We start from the raw sequence: 19,188 nt of genomic DNA, 5'->3' as shown, positions 1-19,188 counted from the left end.
CCAGTCAGGGTGGAGTAAGCCTGAGCAGGAGGGGAAGATGAAAAGCAGGCACCCAGACCTGGGAGCCTGCAGCACCTGCCCCATGGCCTGGGCACTGAGCCTACCCAGAGCAAAGCACAGTACCAGGTTTCCCTGGCTTGGCAGACGCTCCTCGAGAAAGGGGACAGGAGAAAGGAAGGTGCCCTACCATATACAGCACAGTGCCTTACCTTAGTAGATGCTCAAGAAATGTGTGTTGAATTAATTGTTTACATTCTTCAGGTCAAGGGGCATAAGTAATTTTAATAGGTGTGTGCTATATATACATAAACTCATTTATTCTTCTCAGGAAAATGATTATAGAAATGAAGAAACTTAAGCTCAGAGGGGATAAGCAACATGCTAAGATCCACAGTAATAAAGAGGCAAAGCTGTGTTCTGACCGCTGTGCTCTCTAGTCTCTCAAAAGTGAAGGTCCCCTCACCTTGTCTCCCCTGACCGCTGAGCTCCCACAGCAGCAGAGACAGCAGCCCGAGCCAGCAATCCCACTCCAGTCCTGCCTCCTGGTCCCTTCCAGACAGGGGCTGCAGCTCTGCCCTGGGGGGCCTGGTCTGGCAGAGCCAGGGCATAGGATGCAGGACACACTTCGCCTCTGTGATGGTTAACTTTATATCAACTTCTCTGGGCCACGGGGTACTCAGATATTTGGACAAACATTATTCTGGATGTGTTTGTGAGGATGTCTCTGGATGAGACTAACGTTTGAATCAGTGGACTGAGTAAAACAGATCGCTCCCTCGACTTGTGAGGGTGGGCCTCATCAATCAGTTGAAGGTCTGGATAGAACAAAAAGGTTGACCTTCCCCCAAATAAGAGGGAACCCCTCCTGCCTGACTGCTTTGAGCTAGGATATTGGTCTTTTTCTGCCTTTGGACTCGAACTGAAACATCAGCTCTTCTTGGGTCTCCAGCTTGCCAGCCTTCAGACCCGAACTTACACCATGGGCTCTCCCAGGTCTCCAGCTTGCCAACTGCAGATCTCGGGACTTGCCAGCCCCCATGATCATGTGAGCCAATTCCTTATAATGAATCTCTTTCTATATATACACACATCCTATTCGTTCTGTTTCTCTGGAGAATCCTGGGTAATACACCTTGTTCCCTGACTCCTCCTTCCAGGGTCTCCCTTACTAAGGGGACAAAGTGGGTTGAGGAGAACCTCCCAAGTCATCCATGACCTGATGGCTCTGAGTGAGAAAGAAAAAGAGGCTAATCCCACAAGCAGAATAGAGAACTTCAGGCGCACACAAGCCCTCGCTGCCGGCCAGAGCATCCTTCAAAGGCTTCCCGACTCGCCCTGTGGAGTTCTCAGATTTTCTCCAGAGCCAGGGCCTGCTGCCCACTCTGAGGCAGATGGCAGTCCCAGATCCCCATTCTTTGCTCCCAAAGGAAGGTCTAATGGAGTGCTGAAAACATTCCCAGTTTGGGGTGAGGGGATCAAAAGGAGTGTGCCGTATGGACTGGTCAGTAGGGTCAGGGGAACATGTGACATCTTCACCACATGGGAGCCCGACTCTCAGGGACCATCTACCATTCGGCTCAAAGCTGAGTTAGAAGGGAATCGGGGCTCAAGACCCAAGGAGGGCATGGAGGGACCTTGGCCATGGGTTGAATGAGAGTAGAACAGGGTCTGTCCACTGTTCTAGGGCAAGTGAGGGGCCGAGAGTGCCATGGTGAGCATCTCTGGGCCCGGGAGGAGCTTGCCTGGCACTCAGCCCTGACAGCTCCTGTCCCAGCTGAGCCGTGACGAACCTGACACCAGATATCAGATCCCCCGTCTCACTGGGGTTCAGGAATCTTACCCTGCCCCCAACCCTGCCCCCAGAGGATGGAAAACTCTGACCTTATCTCAGGCTTCACTCAAAGACAGTTAGGGCAGCAGGACATGCTGAGAGGAAGAGGGAGAGTGCCAGGATTCAGAGAGCCCTGACCAGCAGGAAAGCTGCTCTCCATTCCAGCTGCAGGGTGTAGACTTTGTAGGTCAGATCTAACCAGGAGCATGACTGATGGTGTACGCCTACATGCTGGACACTGTTCATCCGTGTGCGTGTGCGTGCGTGCATGTGTGAATTTTATCAAGTGTATGTAAAAGTATATAAAACATGAATGTGCAGCTTGATGAACTGTGACCCAAGTCAAGAAATAGGACTGTACTAGTACCCAAGAAGACCCCTGATGCTAATATAAGTTTTTTCATTCAATATTCACAATAATCTTTACAAGAAAGAAAGTGTTATCATCCCCATTTGTCTGTGAAGAAGCCAAAGCTCAGAGAGGCTCAGAAATTTCCTAACGTTTCGCAGTTTGTCAGTTAGACCCAAACCCTGGGGGTGTTTGACTCCAGAGCTCCTTCCACCACTCCAGCAGCTTCTCCCAACAAAACACGAAGAACAGGGAGGGGCCAGAGGGCATTGAAAGGTGCGTCCGAATCTCCTGACCCCTGTGGTCTGGAGGGCTGCAGGCAGGAGGCCTGCACTGGGCAGATGGTTGGGCTGGATGAGGTTGGGGCCTTTTCCAGCCCTTTGCTCTGTGACTCTCTAATTTGATCATATCATTAAAATGAAAATGCAGGGAGCTCAGGGTCCTCCCCTTGGTCTGCCCCAGCCTGGTCTTGCCCTCCCCAACTCTGCAATGGATGGAATGAATCGTCTGGTAAATAATTCACCCCTAATCGGAGCAGAGAGGGTAACAGGAGAGCGGGGGTGAAAGTGTCAGAAGGGCTGAGGTTGGTAACCTGAGTCCTTCCAGGGCTGGGCTTTGCCCTGGGGAGAGGGAGCCTGAGAGTCAGACAGGCCTCAGACAGGAGGCCACCCAGGGAGATGGGGCCCTGGTGGGTCAGTCTCCTGCTGCTGACACCCCTCTGCCTTCTGTATCGAGGGGTCTCAGGTGAGTGATACTCAGACCACCTCTCCACGGTGGCCCATTCCCCACTCACCTCTCATTATTTCTTCCTCTTTTTTCCTCGGGATCCTCCTTTTGCACTTGAGTAGCCACTCAATGAAGTCCATTAACTTTGTTCATCTGCTAGACATTAGCCAGCATGCTCTGAGCAACCACTATATGCCAGGTGGGGGAGGCAGGGCTGGAACACAGAGGGCATCCCACATTAATCACCTGAAAAAGCTGGAAGCTATCCCGAGGGCCACTGTCAGGTTGGATGCATGGAGTGATGTGGTCAGGTCTGGGTTTCAGAAAGTTTCCTCCAAGCCAGATGGTTTTCAGAAGCTGAGAGCAGCTGAGAGAGCATCGCAACAGTCTAGGTGAGAGATGCTGGTAGTTGGGCCAAATCAGCATCCACGGGGTTGCAAAGAATTGGTGTCTGGGTAATTGAACACTGGAATTTTGCCTTTGTCCCTTCCTCCGACTCCACGCCTGTCTTCTCCTTGTCTCTCTCTGGAGAAGCTGGTAGCAGTGGGAAGCGTCTGAGACTGGAGCTTCAACGGGGCTCCAATGCCAGCTCCACCTCCTACTGTGTGGTTTTAGACAAAGGGATTTCATGTTTCAGAGTCTCAGGGGGTGTTACCGCAATTAAGGTCAGTAGGCGATGCACGTGAAGAGTCCAGGACAGGGCACCACACAAAGGAGGCACTTGGCAAGTGGAAGCCGTGTGAATTACTCCTGTAGCTCTATTGTCCTCTGAGATTTATTTTCATAAGTTTGCTGAGGCTCTTTATAGTCGCCTGGCCACAAGGGGCAGCAGACCATGGTGCTCGGGCAGACACTTGTGCTTCGTGCTAGGCCCTGAGCAGAAAAGAGCACCTCTTGCCTGCCTCACCCCATAATGACTTTCAATGTCTGACAGACTGAAAGCTCCGTGAGAGCAGGGATGGGGCGTCTCATTGTCACTGTAACCTGGGCGCCTGGCATGGAGCAGGCCCTCCATAATGAACAGTTGATGAATGAATGAGTGCTGGATGGGCTGATGGCAGGCTGGGGTTGTCCTCCCTTTGCTGCCGTGGGTCTGGAATCCCCCCGGAATCCTTACGCAGAAACCTCCAGAGCCTGAAGTGCCTGAGGCCGTGTAGATCTCCTGAGTCTCAGGGCTCACCATCTGGCTGATCATCAGATTGACTTCTGGATGCATGTTAAAATTATAGATTCCTGACCCCCAGCCCCCTGCCCCGGGGATTCTGACTCAGTAGTCTGGGATGAGCCCCAGGAATCTATATTTTTCTCAAGCTTTCCACATGGTCTGATGACCCACGAGGATGGGAACCTCTACTCCAGTCCCTTCCCTGGTCTCAGTCAAGGATTCTCCCACCCAGCCCACTCCTACAGCACATCCAAACAGGAAACTCGCAGGCTCCCTCAGAAACTCTCTTGCCCACCAGCTGCAAAAGGGCTTATGCCGTCTTCATCAAGCCCTGTCCTGTTGGCCGGGTCTGCAGAACAATAAAACAGAAGTTCTGGGTGAGGAGGGGGAGCAGGAGAACCCAGAACAGCCCAGACGTCCTGCCTTGCCACTCTGTCCCCAGGGCAGCCCCATCCGACCCTCGGAGCCAGCGCAGAGGAGGCCGCATCCATCCAAGGAGTGAGGGGCAGCTCTGTGGAGCTGGCCTGTGGTTCCCGGCCTGCCCCTCTGGTGGTCTTCTGGAGCTTCACGCCCCTAGGCTCACTGATTCCCCATCCTGTGGCCGTCACCAATGGAGCAGAGTCCAAGGTGGAGGCCGGGGCCTCGGCTCTGGGGGCCGTGAGTCTGCAGAACAGCAGCCTGGTGCTGAGGGAGCTGCGGGAGGGTGCCCGTGGCCTCTTCCTGTGCCAGGCCCTGCACGTGGCCGGCGGCCAGCTCCACGCCACCTACTCCTACCTCGCTCTGGCCGTGCTGGATGAGGGGCCTCGCCGGGACCCCGGCTGACTGGAGCTGCTTTGCATGCTGCTTTGCTTCTATTTGCGTGTGCTTCCCAGTGTATTCTTCTGGGCCCAGGTTCTACAGGGCCCTGCCTCCAGGGAGAGAGGAAACCTGGGATCACGAGGAGGGGATATTTCGGGGCATAGGGGGCAGGCCAGCCCCCAGCCAGCAAGGGCTGGGCAGCTGCACCCAGCCCGGCACAGCCTGGGTCTGCTATAACAAACACAGGGCCTCTCCTTCCTCTGGCCAGTGCCTGTATCGAAGCCTCAGGTGCGGCTGAGTGACCCGTCCCCAGTGGAGGGGACCTCCGTGGTGGCCACGTGTGCAGTGCGGGAGGGCACCGAGCCCGTGACCTTTGCCTGGCAGCATCAGGCACCCCAAGGCTCTTGGGAAGCGCTGGTGGGGGTCACGAAGAGACTTCTCCAGCTGGACCCAGTCAACAGGACACACCTGGGCTGGTACATGTGCAGTGCCCACAACGCTGTCAACCGGCTGAACAGTGACGGAGCCTTCCTGGATGTCATCTGTGAGTCAGACTTGGGGTGGGGGTCAGGGCTGGCACCCCCCTACCCACCCACGCTCAGCTTCCTGACACACCTCAGGATCCCCAGGAGGGCCCCAGATCTCCAAGAGGCTCCAACAGGCAAGAGCCTCAGGGCACTGTACCCAGGGCACAGGGGCCCAAAAGGCTCCAGTACAAGGGGATTGAAGTTTTTCAAGGTCATGGGCTCCTCTTCTCAGGAACATGCATACATTCATAGTCACAATTTTACCCATAATTTTAGGCGTGGCCCAGAAATTCTGTCTTTGGGTTGAGCCCGAATGACTTTCAGGGACCAAGTGAACCCTGAGGAAACGGGGTGGAGGGCCCCTGGTGGGAAGAGAGGGCAGCAAGTTGGTTGCAAGTCTGAGGCTGAGAGCCTGAAGGTAGAAATCAGAAGTTTGTCTTTAGATCACATGTAGCAAAGGATTACTTTTTAGACCATGCAAAGAACCAAAACAACCAATGAGGAAGAAGCAGCAACCTCATATAAAAGGGAATGAAAGACCAGACCTGTTATTTCAGTAAAGAGGAGAACATGTAATGCTAATGAACTTCTGAAAATTAAAAAAAAAAAAATTAACTTTACAAATAAAAAGAAATCAGAAGTTTGTGTGAAAGAGGAGGCTGGGACGGTCTAGAGCGACACTGTCCAGCGTGGTAGACACTCGCAGGGCTCCGAGCACTTGAGACGTGGCTGGTCAAACTTGAGACAGGCTCAAGTGTGCAACGCACACTGCACTTTCAAGAGCATCTAAAAAATATATAGAAAATAGTTCGTCAATAACTTTATATTGATTATACATTGAAATGACAATATTCTGGGTATTTGGTTAAATAAAATATATTATTAAAACCTACTAGTGTTTTTTGGCTTGGTTGGGTTTGCTTATTTTTCCTCTTTAAGTTTTGGCTACCGGAAAATTTAAAACCTCTGTGGCTCGTATATATCTCTTGGACAGTGTCGGTCTGGAGGATTTAAGGAGCAAGGACTAACGGCGTCCTGTCTGTCTTGTCGCAGGCGGTTTGTGGGAATTGTAAACTGAGGGCTGGGGAGCAGACAGTTGAGCAGTTCTTGGAAAGAGGTGGGAGCAGAATGGAAGCAGGCAGGGAATTCAGTCCTCTCTGGGAGTCAGGGGGAGTGGGGGCTTAGGAGAGAGGGAAAGGTCGGGACTCAAGGAGCTGCGAAGGGCTGGCTGCTGGGATCATGCTCAGGGTACCTTCCCACTCTGTTTTCTTCCCTCTCCAGTCTAGGAGCACCAACCAGCCCACTTCCAGGAAACCCCTCAATTGCGGGCAAACTGGGAGGGTTGGGCTCCCTGCCGCTCCTCTGCTTAGCCAACTCTGGCCCGTCCCCCTACCTCAACCCAGCCCGCCAGTCCCTCAGGGAAGCCTCCCAGAGTCACAGCTGCCCTCCTGAGCTCCCACAGCCTATGGTGCTCACCTCCCCGGACTCTGATCACCTACTTAGACTGTGCTCTGGCCACTGGGCTCTGAGTTCCTTGGGGGCTAGCATAATGGTTGGCACAGTTGGTGCATAATACATGCTTGTTGAATGGTGGATGAATTCAGTAGTGATTATATGAGTGAATGAAGGAATGAAGATTGGAGCGGTGTGACAAAACTTCCTTGCCCTCCAGATGGTCCAGACAATCCTGTGATCACCGTAGAGCCGCCGGGCTTCACTGAGGAAGGTTTTTGGGCCAGTGAGAGGGAAGAGGTGACCCTGAACTGCCTGGCTGCATCCAACCCGCCTAGTCACTATGTGTGGCTCCGTGACCACACTCAGGTCCACGCTGGGCCTACCTACATCATTGCCAGCGCTGGCCGCACCCACACAGGCCTATACACCTGCCTGGCCCACAACAGCCGCCTGGACAGCCGCACACAGACCACTGTCCGGCTCACCATCTACTGTGAGTGTGTGGGTAGGGGCCACCCATGGCTGGAGCCACCACAGGCCTGTGCTCTGGCAGACCCCGGGTGCCTTGTGGAAAGTGGTGTCAAAATTGGTGGGGGAGGGAGGTCTGGGGTACCAAACAGAGTTGCAGAGCCCCGGGGGAGAGGCTAAGAAATCCACGGGAAGGGGTAGGGAGAGGGGAAGCCCCTAACCCTATATAGCTCCCTCCCCAAGTAATTATTCCCATGGCCCTGGGGGCTGAACTGAGGCACAGAGAAGGGCAGAGTAATGACAGGGAGGCATAGTGTCCAGGGGCAATGAAGAGAACAGGAGATGGGGGCTTCCCTGGGCGGGGGCGGGGAGGGCGGGGGGGGCGGGCGGCGTGTGTTCTGGGATTCTCCAGGGACTCTGAACTCCTGCCTCCCCATAATCCCCTCCCCTTGACTCAGCCTTTTCCTCACCAGTCCCTCAGAGGGATCAATCTTTCCCCACTCGCCACTTGTCCTTACCTACTTCCCTTACCCTTAACAGCCCCGGCCTCCAGCCCCATCCTCACTCACTTCCCCATGCAGATCCCCCTGAGGGGCGGCCCTCCTGTGCTGTGCTCCCCACCCTTGGGGCTGTGACTTTGGTCTGTGCCTGGCCTGGGGGGCTTCCAGCTGCCCAGCTGCAGTGGGAAGGGCCCCAGGGAACTGGCCCCACTGCCCCCAGCAATGTCACCTGGAGTCGTGCAGCCACAGAGCTCCCCAACAGCAGTGTCTTCACCTGCACTGGCCAGCACCCAGCCCTGGCACTGCCCGCCCTCTGCAGGATCACGCTCTGTGAGTGGACACAGGAAGCAGCAGGTCTCTGACACTCCAGGCAGAGGGGTCGTGGGGGCCAGAGGAGACACCTAGAGGGGGCCTCAGATCTGGGGTGAAGCTCCAGACCACAAACTCTCTAAGACTTGCCATGTTAACAAGGAGGTGGGCAGCACTGAGCTCAGACCTTACCTCCCACCTTCTCTCCACTCCAGCCCTGGTCTCCATCTGCACTGTGCCCTGTCCTCCTCAATTCGGGCTTGGAGCCCTGTGATGCCCTACCTGTCTCCCAGCCTCCAGGGTCAGCAGTCTCTCCTCGACCTCGCACTGTACTTCTACGGCTCGATTGCATGTTGGTCTTGAAATATGCCTTTAGCTTCATCTCTGCCTTGGAAACTCCCTCCCATCTACCAAGACCAAGTTCAAATGTCATCCTGTCTGCAAAGTCCTCCTCCTCTAGAGTCTGTCTTTCTACCGATACTCTAGCACTCATCAAATTATGTTGTAATTGTTTGCTTAGTGTCTGTTCCCACTGTTTCTCTGGTACGTGATCGCCCTCAATACATGATGAGTGAGTGAATGAATGAATGAATGAATGAGTACATGGATGAATGAGTTAGTGAAGCAATAAATTAAGGAGCGAGATATGCGGTAGGCCTGCCAAGCCATTCCTCCACCTGTTGGGTCATGCCGAACCATCATTTCCTATCCAGGGGAACCCCTCTTGAGCCCCACCTGCTGGACCACAGGCACAATCAGAGACCAGTTCATCATGCTGAGGTGTGAGTGGCCTGGAGGTGAGCCCCCTGCCGTGCTGAGCTGGCTTGATGGACAGCAGCAGCCCCTGGGCGGCAGCAGCTCCTCGCTGGCCGTCCACCTCCTGCAGGCCCGGGAAGATCTGACTGGCAGAGAGTTCACCTGCCGAGGCACTCACCCACTCAGGGTCCCCGACCCTCACTGCCGGCTTCAGCTGGGTGAGTGGGGGCTGGTGACTCGGTTCTGCGGCTGGTGTGGGAGGAGCAGCCCTTTGGAAGCAGGATGACGGGCTCTGGGGGGCGGCTGTGCTAGAATGCAAAGTGAGTCAAGAGACTGAGTCACCTCACCTCCCAGGGACTTAAGTTTTTTTGATCCGTAAGATCAGGGAGTTTGGACTAGGTCTGTGTTGTCCAGTAAAAATATAAGGTGAACCATATATATAATTTTAAATTTTCTAGTAGCCACAATAAAAAAAGTAAAAAGAAATAAGTGAAACATTTTATTTAACTCAATATATTCCATATATTATCATTTCAACATGTAATAAAAAACTATTCATGAGATATTTATATTCCTTTTGTTCACACTGCTTTCAAAATCTGGTGTATTTGCAATTACAGCTCATCTCAGTGTAGACTGGCCACATTTCCAGTGCTCCACAGACACATGTGGCTGGGGGCTTTCATTATTGGATGGTGCCTATCTAGACAATGACAGATTCTGACTGCCGCATTTGCATCACCTTGCTTGAGATGCCTGGTTCTATTCCTGACTTGCGTTAGTGTTTCAGGTGTCAGAGGTGTCTCTCTACCTCTCTCACTCCCTCTATTTGTTTTTGGTCTGGTTTCTTTCCCTGTCTCCATCTGGCCCTGCCAGTCCTATTTATTGCCCACTCAAGAAAAAAAAGAGTTAAATATTGAAGGAAAAAAATGTGAGAAAAGCAAACAGAGGAGCCGTCACGTATAACAGATCTCACGAAATGATTTACATCTTGGTCTCCAAAGGCTTGGTGACCAGCATGTTTCCAGCAGCTTTAGGGAGGCCCTCAACCCGAAATATTTCCCTGCCTTATTACTCAGTCTCAGGGCTGGAAATTCCATCCCAGGAGATTCACTGATACCTGAAACTCTGGGTCTTTAGAAGTCAGTCCGTAAAAACTGAGCATCTGCTATGGGCCCACCCTGTTCCCAGGGTGGGGAGGTGAGGGCCATTAGGGAGGAGGTCCTGTGCCAGGGGCTGTGTGGGAGGTGCTTAATGCAGAGGTGAATGAGGCAGGAGCCCTGTCTGTAGGAGCTGAGACTGCGGTGAGGTGGGAGAGGAGCCTGGAGGAACACTGCTATTATCAGTAAACCATGGAGCAGATTGTGACAGGACTCTGGCATAGAATGAGAGCCTGAAAGAGGAGGCTGACTGGCCCAGCCCCTCAGCTGCCCCCCACTCCCCTTCCCATCCGCTCCACCGCTGGCCAGCACCTTACCTCTAAGCCTTCCCCGGAGCCTGGGCACAGGGGACATCTTCCAGCCTCACTCTCTCTGTCCCTGCAGAAGCTCCACAGCTGGCAGTGGCTGAGCCCCAGGTGTCAGTGCTGGAGGGGAGAGAGGCCTGGCTGGGGTGTGCCCTCCTGGGGGGCATGCCACCTGCCCAGCTCCTCTGGCTGGGCCCCCAGCGACGGCAGGTGGAATCAGGCACTTCTGGATACACGCTGCACCCTGAGGGTGCCCAGCTCCACCTTAGAATCCGGGACGCAGACCCAGCATGCCACAGGGGCACCTACCAGTGCGTAGCCCTCAACGCCTTGGGCAACAGCAGTCAGAGTGTCCTGTTGGAGGTCCTGAGTGAGTGAGGGGTTGTGTGCGTGTGTGTGGTGAGGGAGAGGGGAAACCTTCAGCCACGGCCCTTTAGGCACAGAAATTCCCTGCTCCAAAATTTGGACACGTCAGCTCCCTCAGGCACAGACAGGCCCTCAAAGCAGGAACCCAGATGGTCTGTGTGAGCAGGAATGTGATGCTCTCTTGAATACAGGCAAACGTTACTCCATGCAGTCAGAATAATCTCCTTTCCTCAGTTTATAGATAAGGAAACTGAGGCCCGGAAGTGTAAGTCTAGGTCAACGTAGACCAGAACTACACAGAACTGATCAAGTCTACAAAGCCCAGTCTAGAGCCTTTTCCACACTACCGGCTCTCTCTCAACAAAATTGGAACAGATGTGGGTGCACAGGCACACATCCACGCATGGTTGTAGGTACGCATGAGCCCACGTGTGTCCCCACCCCACCCCGGGGTATCCAGCTCCTCCCAACGTCACCATCAGCCGCCTGACCTAAGGGAGACACCGGAGGGAGGTGCAGCTGCAGTGGGCCATCGACGGCCCTGGGAACTGGACGGGCTTCCTGGTGCAGCGGAGGGCCAGGGTCCCAGGCCCAGGAGCTGGGGCTTGGGAGACGGCAGCTAGTGACATCGAGCCAGAGAGCAGAGGCCGGCAGCTGGGGGGGCTTGGACCCAGGGGTCCTTTATGCCTTCCGCATCCTAGCTCTGAATCACCGCACAGCTGGATATCCCTCTGAGGTGAAGATACCAGGTGCTGGGGCTAGCGCCACGGAGGGACTCACCCTTTCTCCACGAAACTGAACCTGGTCATCTTCCTCTTCACAGGGCATCCCCTACCTTGTTCCTTTGCTTCCTTCCTACTGAATTCCTCCATCCCCAGTCTCTGTCCTCTCCTCCACCCTCTCCTCGGGGTCCTCAGGTAATCTCCACTGCTGTCTTTCCATCACTCCCTGGGAGGCTCCGGAGGCCCCAGGTCTAAAGGTAGGAGCCATAGTTCAGCTTTAAGAAGAAATAGGAAGAGGCAGGAACAAGGGGCTGGTGATTAAATAAGGGTAGGGGCCCAACCCTGTGCCTCAGTCTCACTTCCTGGGGCACAGGTGGGTTCTGGGCTTCCTGCTGCTCTCTCTCCATCCTGGGATTTCCTTCATTTATGGCATTCTTCCCTTCAGCCCCATGCTGCCAAGATAACTGGTCTGGGCCAGAAATATGGGACTTGGCAGGGGACTCGGAACCTCAAGAGCACCAGGCATGCAGAGAGCTCTTTCCCTGAGAGACCTGCTCCCCAGATGCTCTGGGTCAAGCCTTGCTCTTGATGGCCCACCTCAGGTGGAGGGGGAACCGGATGAGCAGGATAGCCTGCTTAGGACCTAAAAGCCGCTACTGCCAGGTTCCGGGGCGCCTCTAAACCTACCCCATGCAAGCAGCGTTCTCCCCTCCTAGCGGACTCCCCCTTCAGTGCCTATCCAGCAGTGCTGGGTGCAGCAGGCACGGGAATGGTGGTGGCAACGGTGGCCTCTCTCCCGGTGTTCCAGTATGCTGCCCGGCACCCAGAGACTTTCCCCCGTGAGTGGCAAGCTGCAGGGTGGGGTTGCTGACCCTATAAGGTGGCCAGTTCTAGACCTACCCCAAGGTGAGATGTGGCCTCCCCTAGGCAAGGAACGTAGGCTCTTCCCTCACCGTGACCTCTCCCCAGTGCTAGATGTCTGTTGGGGCTCCAACCCCCAACCAGGCATCCGGCGTCCGCCATTCTGGCTTTCTGAGTCTCTAGTTCAGAGCCTGTCAGAGAAGGGAGGGTTATTCTCCTGGGTTGCTCAAGTAATGTGCCTTTTCCTTTTCTGCTTACAGGCCTTGGTCAGCTGCTTGTTCCCACGTGAGTGTGGAACCCGTCATTTTAGGGGTCACGATCCTCCTCTAACTGGAAAGGAAGGCTGGGAAAGAATAGTTGTCACTAACTACTCTCCCACTTCACCCTCAGGGAGCAAAGTCATCAAATTAGGGCTTTAAGGGAAGGTCCCGAGGCACAGGCAGGTAAGCTGGATTTTATCCCAAAGAAATTACTCCTGTATAAGAACAGTTTTATGTGTGATCCTCAGTCTCTCTTGTCCTCTGAGAACAATCTGAGACACCCCAAGGCGTCGCTCTCCTTTGCTCATGTCTGTTCTTTGCAGGCATTGAAACAGCACCCACCACCCCAAGTTCGGGTCCTGCACAAGAATCCACGGATGCTCCAGTCAACGTCACCATCACAGTGACTGCAACACCATGAGGCCCAAACACGATGGTGCAATATGCTTGAGGGAGTCAGGTAGGGGACAGAAAGGTCCCCTCTGTCACACTTGGTCTTAAAACTAAGGTAGGTAAGACACCAACTACCCCTCCCCACTTCCTACCCAGCCTTTACGACCCGGGAAGGCTCAGCTGCAGTGCCTCTAAATGACTTGGCTGCAAGAGAAGTCTCAGCCCAGCTTGTGGAAGTTAGAGGTGGAAGGATGAGGAAGACACACCACTGGAGAAAAGACTGGCCGGGTGTCTCAGGAACGATGAAAACGAGGACACTGGGAACCGCGCCTGGCGCTATGGCAGCACGAGCAAGGTAGCTGCTTCCAGACGAAGCCTGTGAATTGAGCAATTTCGAAATAAATCACACTTGATGTTCTCACTAGCAGAGAGTTATCTCAATTCCAGCTCCTACAGGGAGAGGCTGATCGCAGGTTCAGCTGGGCCCCAGGTTTTCCTACTGGGAGGAAGCTAGGAGATGGGAAGCAAGATATGTCAGCACATGTTCCCCTCATTCAACTGTAGCAAGTGATGTGCTCTTCTAGGAGTTCTTTACTTTCCAAATCTCTAATTCCTTCCCCAAGAACACACTTCCATTCTAGGACCAGGTTAATCACAGGTGGTAGCAGAGCCAGTGCAGATCGCAGGGGCTTCGTCTCTCTTCTACCTTTGGTGGGTCTGCAAGGGTCAAAGGGACGCACGGTGTGCCAGACTCCAGGAGTCTGTGCAACAAGACACGGCAGAGGTGTCCAGACGCAGCTGCTTGCCACCAGGCCTGTGGGGTCTGGCCGACAGGGGACGGGGCTGTTCCCAAGTCATACTCTGTGGGCTGCCAGCATGACTCACTGGCTCCTAGCGTGTGTCTGAAAGCTGGGTAAAACACAAACAGACGCTTGTTCAACTGACTAGAAGAGTCAGGACGCAGAGCTGCCTCTGCAGCGGACTCTGGGGAGAAGGAAAGGCAAGAGAGCCAAGGGACGGTCTTGCCAGGAACAAGGAGAGTGGCGCCTGAGAGGAGACGGAAAGCTGACAGAGACTTAAGCTGCTTCTTAGGCTCTCAGAGATTTAGACTTTATTAGGAAAGGGGCTTCAAGTTCCCTCAAAGCTCTCAGGACTGGGGCTAAGGTTTAATGAAGGCTTATTTAAATATGGGGAAGAAAATATAACAAGGCCCCACCCCATGCAAAAGACCCTGTTGGCTTTCTGGTCAAAGCAGCACGTGCACTTTGATTTTTTAGGGCAGTAAAACAAAGCTGCCTCTCGAGGAGGCTGAAGTCCTACTCTGGGGTGCACACAGGTGCTGCACCTGGTCAACAGTAAAACAGACGACATGCGAGAAGCAACAAGTCCTCCCCATTCTCCTCGTGCTTCCCTCCCATCCTCTTCCCTTCCCTCCAAAGAAATCCCGGAAGAATCCCTAAGGGGTTCTGCCTGCTTCCACACAGCTCCTTGGCTCAGGCTTTTTCCCAGCCTCCTCATAAGACTTGTCCTAGATCCTGTTCCTTCAGGACTAGGATCTCTGGAGGCAGAACAGAAGGGACTAACTCTCTTGGCTCTTGGGCATCCATAGGGGACTTTCAGGGGACAACAGGGGTGGAGGTTCCAAAGAACTTCAGAGTGAGACACACATCCATCCCCATCTCAAGCCACGAGCAGCTTTAGACAGCCAGGGAGTATCTGAGCATCCCCATCTTCCCACCCTCACGGGCTACTCCACATGAAAGCAGCATTCTCTTTTAATATAAAATCATACAAACCAAATAAAAGCTGTCAGAGCTACATCATTTAAAATATGTACAATTTCAAAACATAATATTACAACTTTAAGGAAAACAAAACATACTTTTCAATATGATACAAAAACATGCATCTTTTCAAAGTTATTGCTTTAAAAGAGAGCAACACAGGTGAAATTCAATGACAAAACGAACTTCGTGGCAGTACTGTAGCTGCAGTGAGATCTGTGACATCAGCAGCCTAATATGGATGTATTAGTCTTCACTGACTCAATCCACAAATACAAAACCCAGAGAGAAAGGCTTTTTTAAAAGGTACAAAACACTGCAACTTCACTTACATCCTGTACGGCGCCTATCACCAGACTATCAGTGCATAAGCAAAAGGAGGACAGAAAGGAGAGAGTGACAGGATATCACAGGAGTGGGGGAAGCGCAACGCTAAAACCATCACAGAGAATTCCAAGGCGAGAAGGAACATGAAGGGGCCTGACCAACTACATGATCACTAAGCCGAGAGATCAAATTCCCAGGCGGGGGTGGTGGTGAGGACGGTCACAGGGAGAAACGCGGACTCCGGGAAGACCAGTAATAAGCACAGAGTCCTGTCCACGTAGGACAGAAGGCGGTTCCTCTAGTTGTCGAGTTAGCACGTCAGAGGAATCACGCAGCAGGGTGGACAGGAGCATGTGGAACTGGACTGGTTCCATCCAAACAGCAAACCACAGTGCTCAGGGAAAGCAGTACGGAAAAATGGAAGGAGCTCAGATTATGGCTCCCAATAAACTGGGTTCCAATTCATGCTTTGAGGCTGTGTGACTTTGACACCTACTTTGTAGATCTGCTGTGCGGGTTAATGAGATGGCAGTAACATGCACGGAGCACGGTGCCTGGTACACAGCACTGACCCCACACATTAGTGCTATCTCCCACACTGTACTATGTCCTCTGACTTTCTGGTGAAGAGACATTAGGCAGGACTGTTTCTGGTGACTGTGCAGGAAACAAAAGTTCAGAACAACTCACGGTTAGGGAGAACTCATAACTCCTACACACAAAGGTAATTATATATATATATTTATATTTATATATCTCAATATATAAAGGCTTTTTTTATAAATAAAATACAATAAAAGGGATAACACTTAAAACAGCGTTACTAATAATATAAATAAAGCAGTCCACAATGAGATTGCCCTAAAGGTAAAGTTTTTTCTCTTCCTAGTGGACAAATCCCACATTCAAACTCAGTCTTTAAAAGCAGTTTATGACCTAAGGCTCATGCTAATACACCTCTGTTTCCTGAATCAAAATGACTGCCTACGAACATTTACGCCCCAGTTTTCTAAAACTCCCTTTGTGACAGCATTGCTGTGACTTGACTGGCAAACACGGGGCATGTTTTCATATTCTGTGTCCACGGACTTTGTCCTTTTCTAGTCACAGAAGTAAGGGATGCAGCAATCCCCTCCAGAGTTAATTGCATCTAAGCCACATGAAGCGTAAATCCAGTATAGCAGAGGCTTGGACATCTGGGATGTGGACCTTGATTCTACAGCATCCCTAACACCCGACTATGAAACGACATTCACTGCATCCTACTCAAGTCATTCTTGCATAGTGACCCAGAATAAACAGCGCATTTCACTAAGAGTTCTATTTATAAAATATATAGACATATGTAAGGGAATACTGATGCATTTATATAGAAAGTTGACTAACATAGTATTGCAGTCTATTTCACTGCAATTTCTGGCAAACTGTAGAATTTTTTCATTTATGCTGGAACTGCTTGACTCTACATAAGGAGAATCATTTTGTTTCTTTTCTAAAGGGGATGCACAATCCAAAAGAGAGCAGTGATCCACTAAAGCTGGACTCAAGCTATTAAACACATGGATAGCGTGGGGAAGAAAACCTTCCAAAGCAGCTGCAAATGTCCTTGTCACTCAGAGGCAGCAGTACCTGACTGACGAGCTCTGCTAACCAAAGCTTTAGGGGCCTGTTTACAATGAGGACATTCTCAAAAAAAGGTCAAGACATTTCAAACCATACCTCTTTCCCTCTAAATTAAGTCTTTTCTGACACTAACATCTTCCAGGTATTGCCCATGTTGGAAGTTAGAAACTGATGCTTTTTGGGTGGTGTGGCACCATGAGCACCGTCCTATACTAATGGGAGAGCTTCTGCCAACAAGGGCTCCCTGGAACCCTCTCTCTTCTTCAAATGTGGATCTTTCTTCTCAAGTCACCACTTCAGTCTTATTTTGTTCCTACTCTTAGAAACAGTCAAAAAGAGCCCCATGCTGACCATTTTATAAACCAATGCAATTTCGAAGTAGTAGGACTTGAAGGCATTCTTTTTCTCTCTGGCCTTGGCTCCCTCTCCGCATACTGCAATGACCCAACTAGACCTTAACCTCCACCTTGTCCATGACAATGTTTATGATTAGCATCTAGAAAACTGAACATAACTTGTGCCCACACAGAGACAGAGAGTGAGTCAATAGGTCAACTATCACTTTTGTGGAAGGCACTCATAAAACTCATGAGATCTGCTAATTATAAACATCAGGTTACAACTGTGGTTGGTTTCAAAATGTTCTCAGAAGGTATGATAACATGATATTGAAAGGCAGCTTTCATCTGAAAACTTCAAATGGCGTGTGCAATTCCCTCTCAGCGGAATGAGCCAATAGGCTGGATCCCTGCAGGAGGAGCTCTTACTGTCACTGAGGTTCTTGGAAAACATGGAATGATCTCACTGCTCTCAGATGGTTGAAAACTATGCAAAACTAGGTTGTTTCCTACTGAGTGGGAGGAAGGAATAGGGAGGGAAAATTTTAACGCATAAATAATATAAAAGGGCACACATTTTAAGATACATTCATATGACATTACTACTACAAAAAAATAAATAATGATTTTGTCTGACTTGAATTAATGTCCTTCACATAGTCCGTTCCCAGGCCTGTTTTGTGCAGTTACTGGCTTGAAGCGGGAACACGACTAGTGATTTGCACACCCTCAGGATTCCGGGGGCTGCTGAAGGACCCCTGAAGGGCTGTCTAAAGGAATGCCAGGAGGAGACCATGTTGTCTTTTCAGTACAGTCCTTTGATACAGGTGGCAGAATAAGAGGATTCCAACTTAAAATTCTGTTCTCTGTTTCTGAATGGACACAGCTGTCTCCTGAAAAACACAAAGGTTTTGGAGCATTATGAAATGATAAAGGCTGATTTTTACAAAGCAGTGTAAAAACATTGAGCAATAAAGAAAGAATAATAAGTAAAAGTAGAGCCCAGTTATGTCTGGTGTGGATTTGAGGGAGACAGTTAGGTTTAAAAGGCTTAAAGTAAAATGGAGCTCTCGTGAACAGTTACACAGTTCATCTGAGGGTGCAAGCAAACCCCTGAAGAGCCCCAAAACCTTCAAGCAAGGCTGCAACTCCAGAATCAACTCAAATGAACAAGAGGCCTATGACCACAAAATGCATTCTTCTAGCAAGTCTACTGTTCAGGCACAAACTCACTCAAAGCCTACTTGGACTTATTTTCCCAAAATCTAATGGGATTAACAGCCTGAGATGAAGCATATGAATAATAACAGAATTTCAAAGAATCCTTTATCTAGTCAACTTTTTGGGAAGTATCTAATACCCCTCACCCAGTGTCTAAGAAATACTTGAGTTGATCAGAGAGAGAGCACTCTGAAAGCATCACCTTCGCTTATACAGGTCTTCGGTAACTGAAGACTATCCTGAAACTTAAGATTTATAATGTCTCCCTGTACCTCGGTTGAACTCTGCTGTGTCTTCCGTGCAGCCAGAGTTGATCTCATTTCTATCGTCCTGACAGCAAGTGTGCTGAGCAGGTCTTGGTGCCACATCATCCCTGATGCTCTCCTCAGGTGACTGGCTGCAGTCGGGGAGTGTGGAAGCCAGACACACAGGTATCTTCATGTGATTGAGGGGTTTCATTTCCAAACCATCCTGAGGATAAGGTGCTACCACTGGAACCACAGGAAGGGAGCTGCTGCTGAAAGTGCTGTTGGCTTTGGTGAAACACCTACAAAGTGTAAATCAAAAGAAAAGAACTGTGTCTAGAGAGATCAATAATTAGAATATGCTTATTTTGAAATATCATTCGGTATTTTGTATTCAGATTCTTAAGATTGGTGCTTAAAAATAACTAAATGATTCACTATGATTGGAAATATCAAGAACTCAAAAATTACAGTGAAACTGGAATACAACAGGAGAATGCATCACAAGGCAAACCACTTAAAAATGGAACTGTATATGACGACCATCCCACATGCTTCCTTTGCCTTAGTCCACTGTCAGAAGTTGTCTCCCATTCCATCATTAACTGGCGCCTGAACACAGCACACAGAAGGAAAAGGCCACTAGCCCCTGGAAGGAATGAGGGATAAAAAGAAGAAGACTGAAAGCTAAGAGGCTTA

At 51.1% G+C, this 19,188-nt stretch overlaps 2 protein-coding genes across 5 annotated transcripts in view; one reads left to right on the top strand and one right to left on the bottom strand.

The window, feature by feature from the left end:
• The first annotated feature begins 2,641 nt into the window (after positions 1-2,641).
• On the top strand, positions 2,642-14,049 carry VSIG10L2 (V-set and immunoglobulin domain containing 10 like 2). The gene is given in 13 exon segments (XM_070489975.1): positions 2,642-2,924; positions 4,514-4,862; positions 5,136-5,413; positions 7,069-7,344; positions 7,901-8,149; positions 8,842-9,102; positions 10,429-10,719; positions 11,167-11,372; positions 11,374-11,464; positions 12,154-12,276; positions 12,559-12,583; positions 12,689-12,741; positions 12,882-14,049. Coding segments are annotated over 13 exon segments (2,367 nt in total). The 5' UTR covers positions 2,642-2,857; the 3' UTR covers positions 12,980-14,049.
• A 659-nt stretch (positions 14,050-14,708) lies between these two features.
• The window catches only part of CDON (cell adhesion associated, oncogene regulated), a 93,911-nt gene continuing 89,431 nt past the window's right edge, over positions 14,709-19,188 (bottom strand). For all 4 annotated transcript variants that reach the window (XM_070489974.1, XM_014845439.3, XM_014845437.3 and 1 more), the window contains 2 exons: positions 18,517-18,791; positions 14,709-17,916 (listed from right to left, as the gene is read on the bottom strand). In XM_070489974.1, the coding sequence (XP_070346075.1) occupies positions 17,753-17,916; positions 18,517-18,791 (439 nt within the window). In that variant the 3' untranslated portion in view covers positions 14,709-17,752. The remainder of the gene's footprint in view (positions 17,917-18,516; positions 18,792-19,188) is intronic.

This window comes from Equus asinus, chromosome 20 (assembly GCF_041296235.1).
Source record: "Equus asinus isolate D_3611 breed Donkey chromosome 20, EquAss-T2T_v2, whole genome shotgun sequence".
Lineage (NCBI taxonomy): Eukaryota > Metazoa > Chordata > Mammalia > Perissodactyla > Equidae > Equus > Equus asinus.
This window is presented reverse-complemented; position numbering and strand designations above follow the sequence as displayed.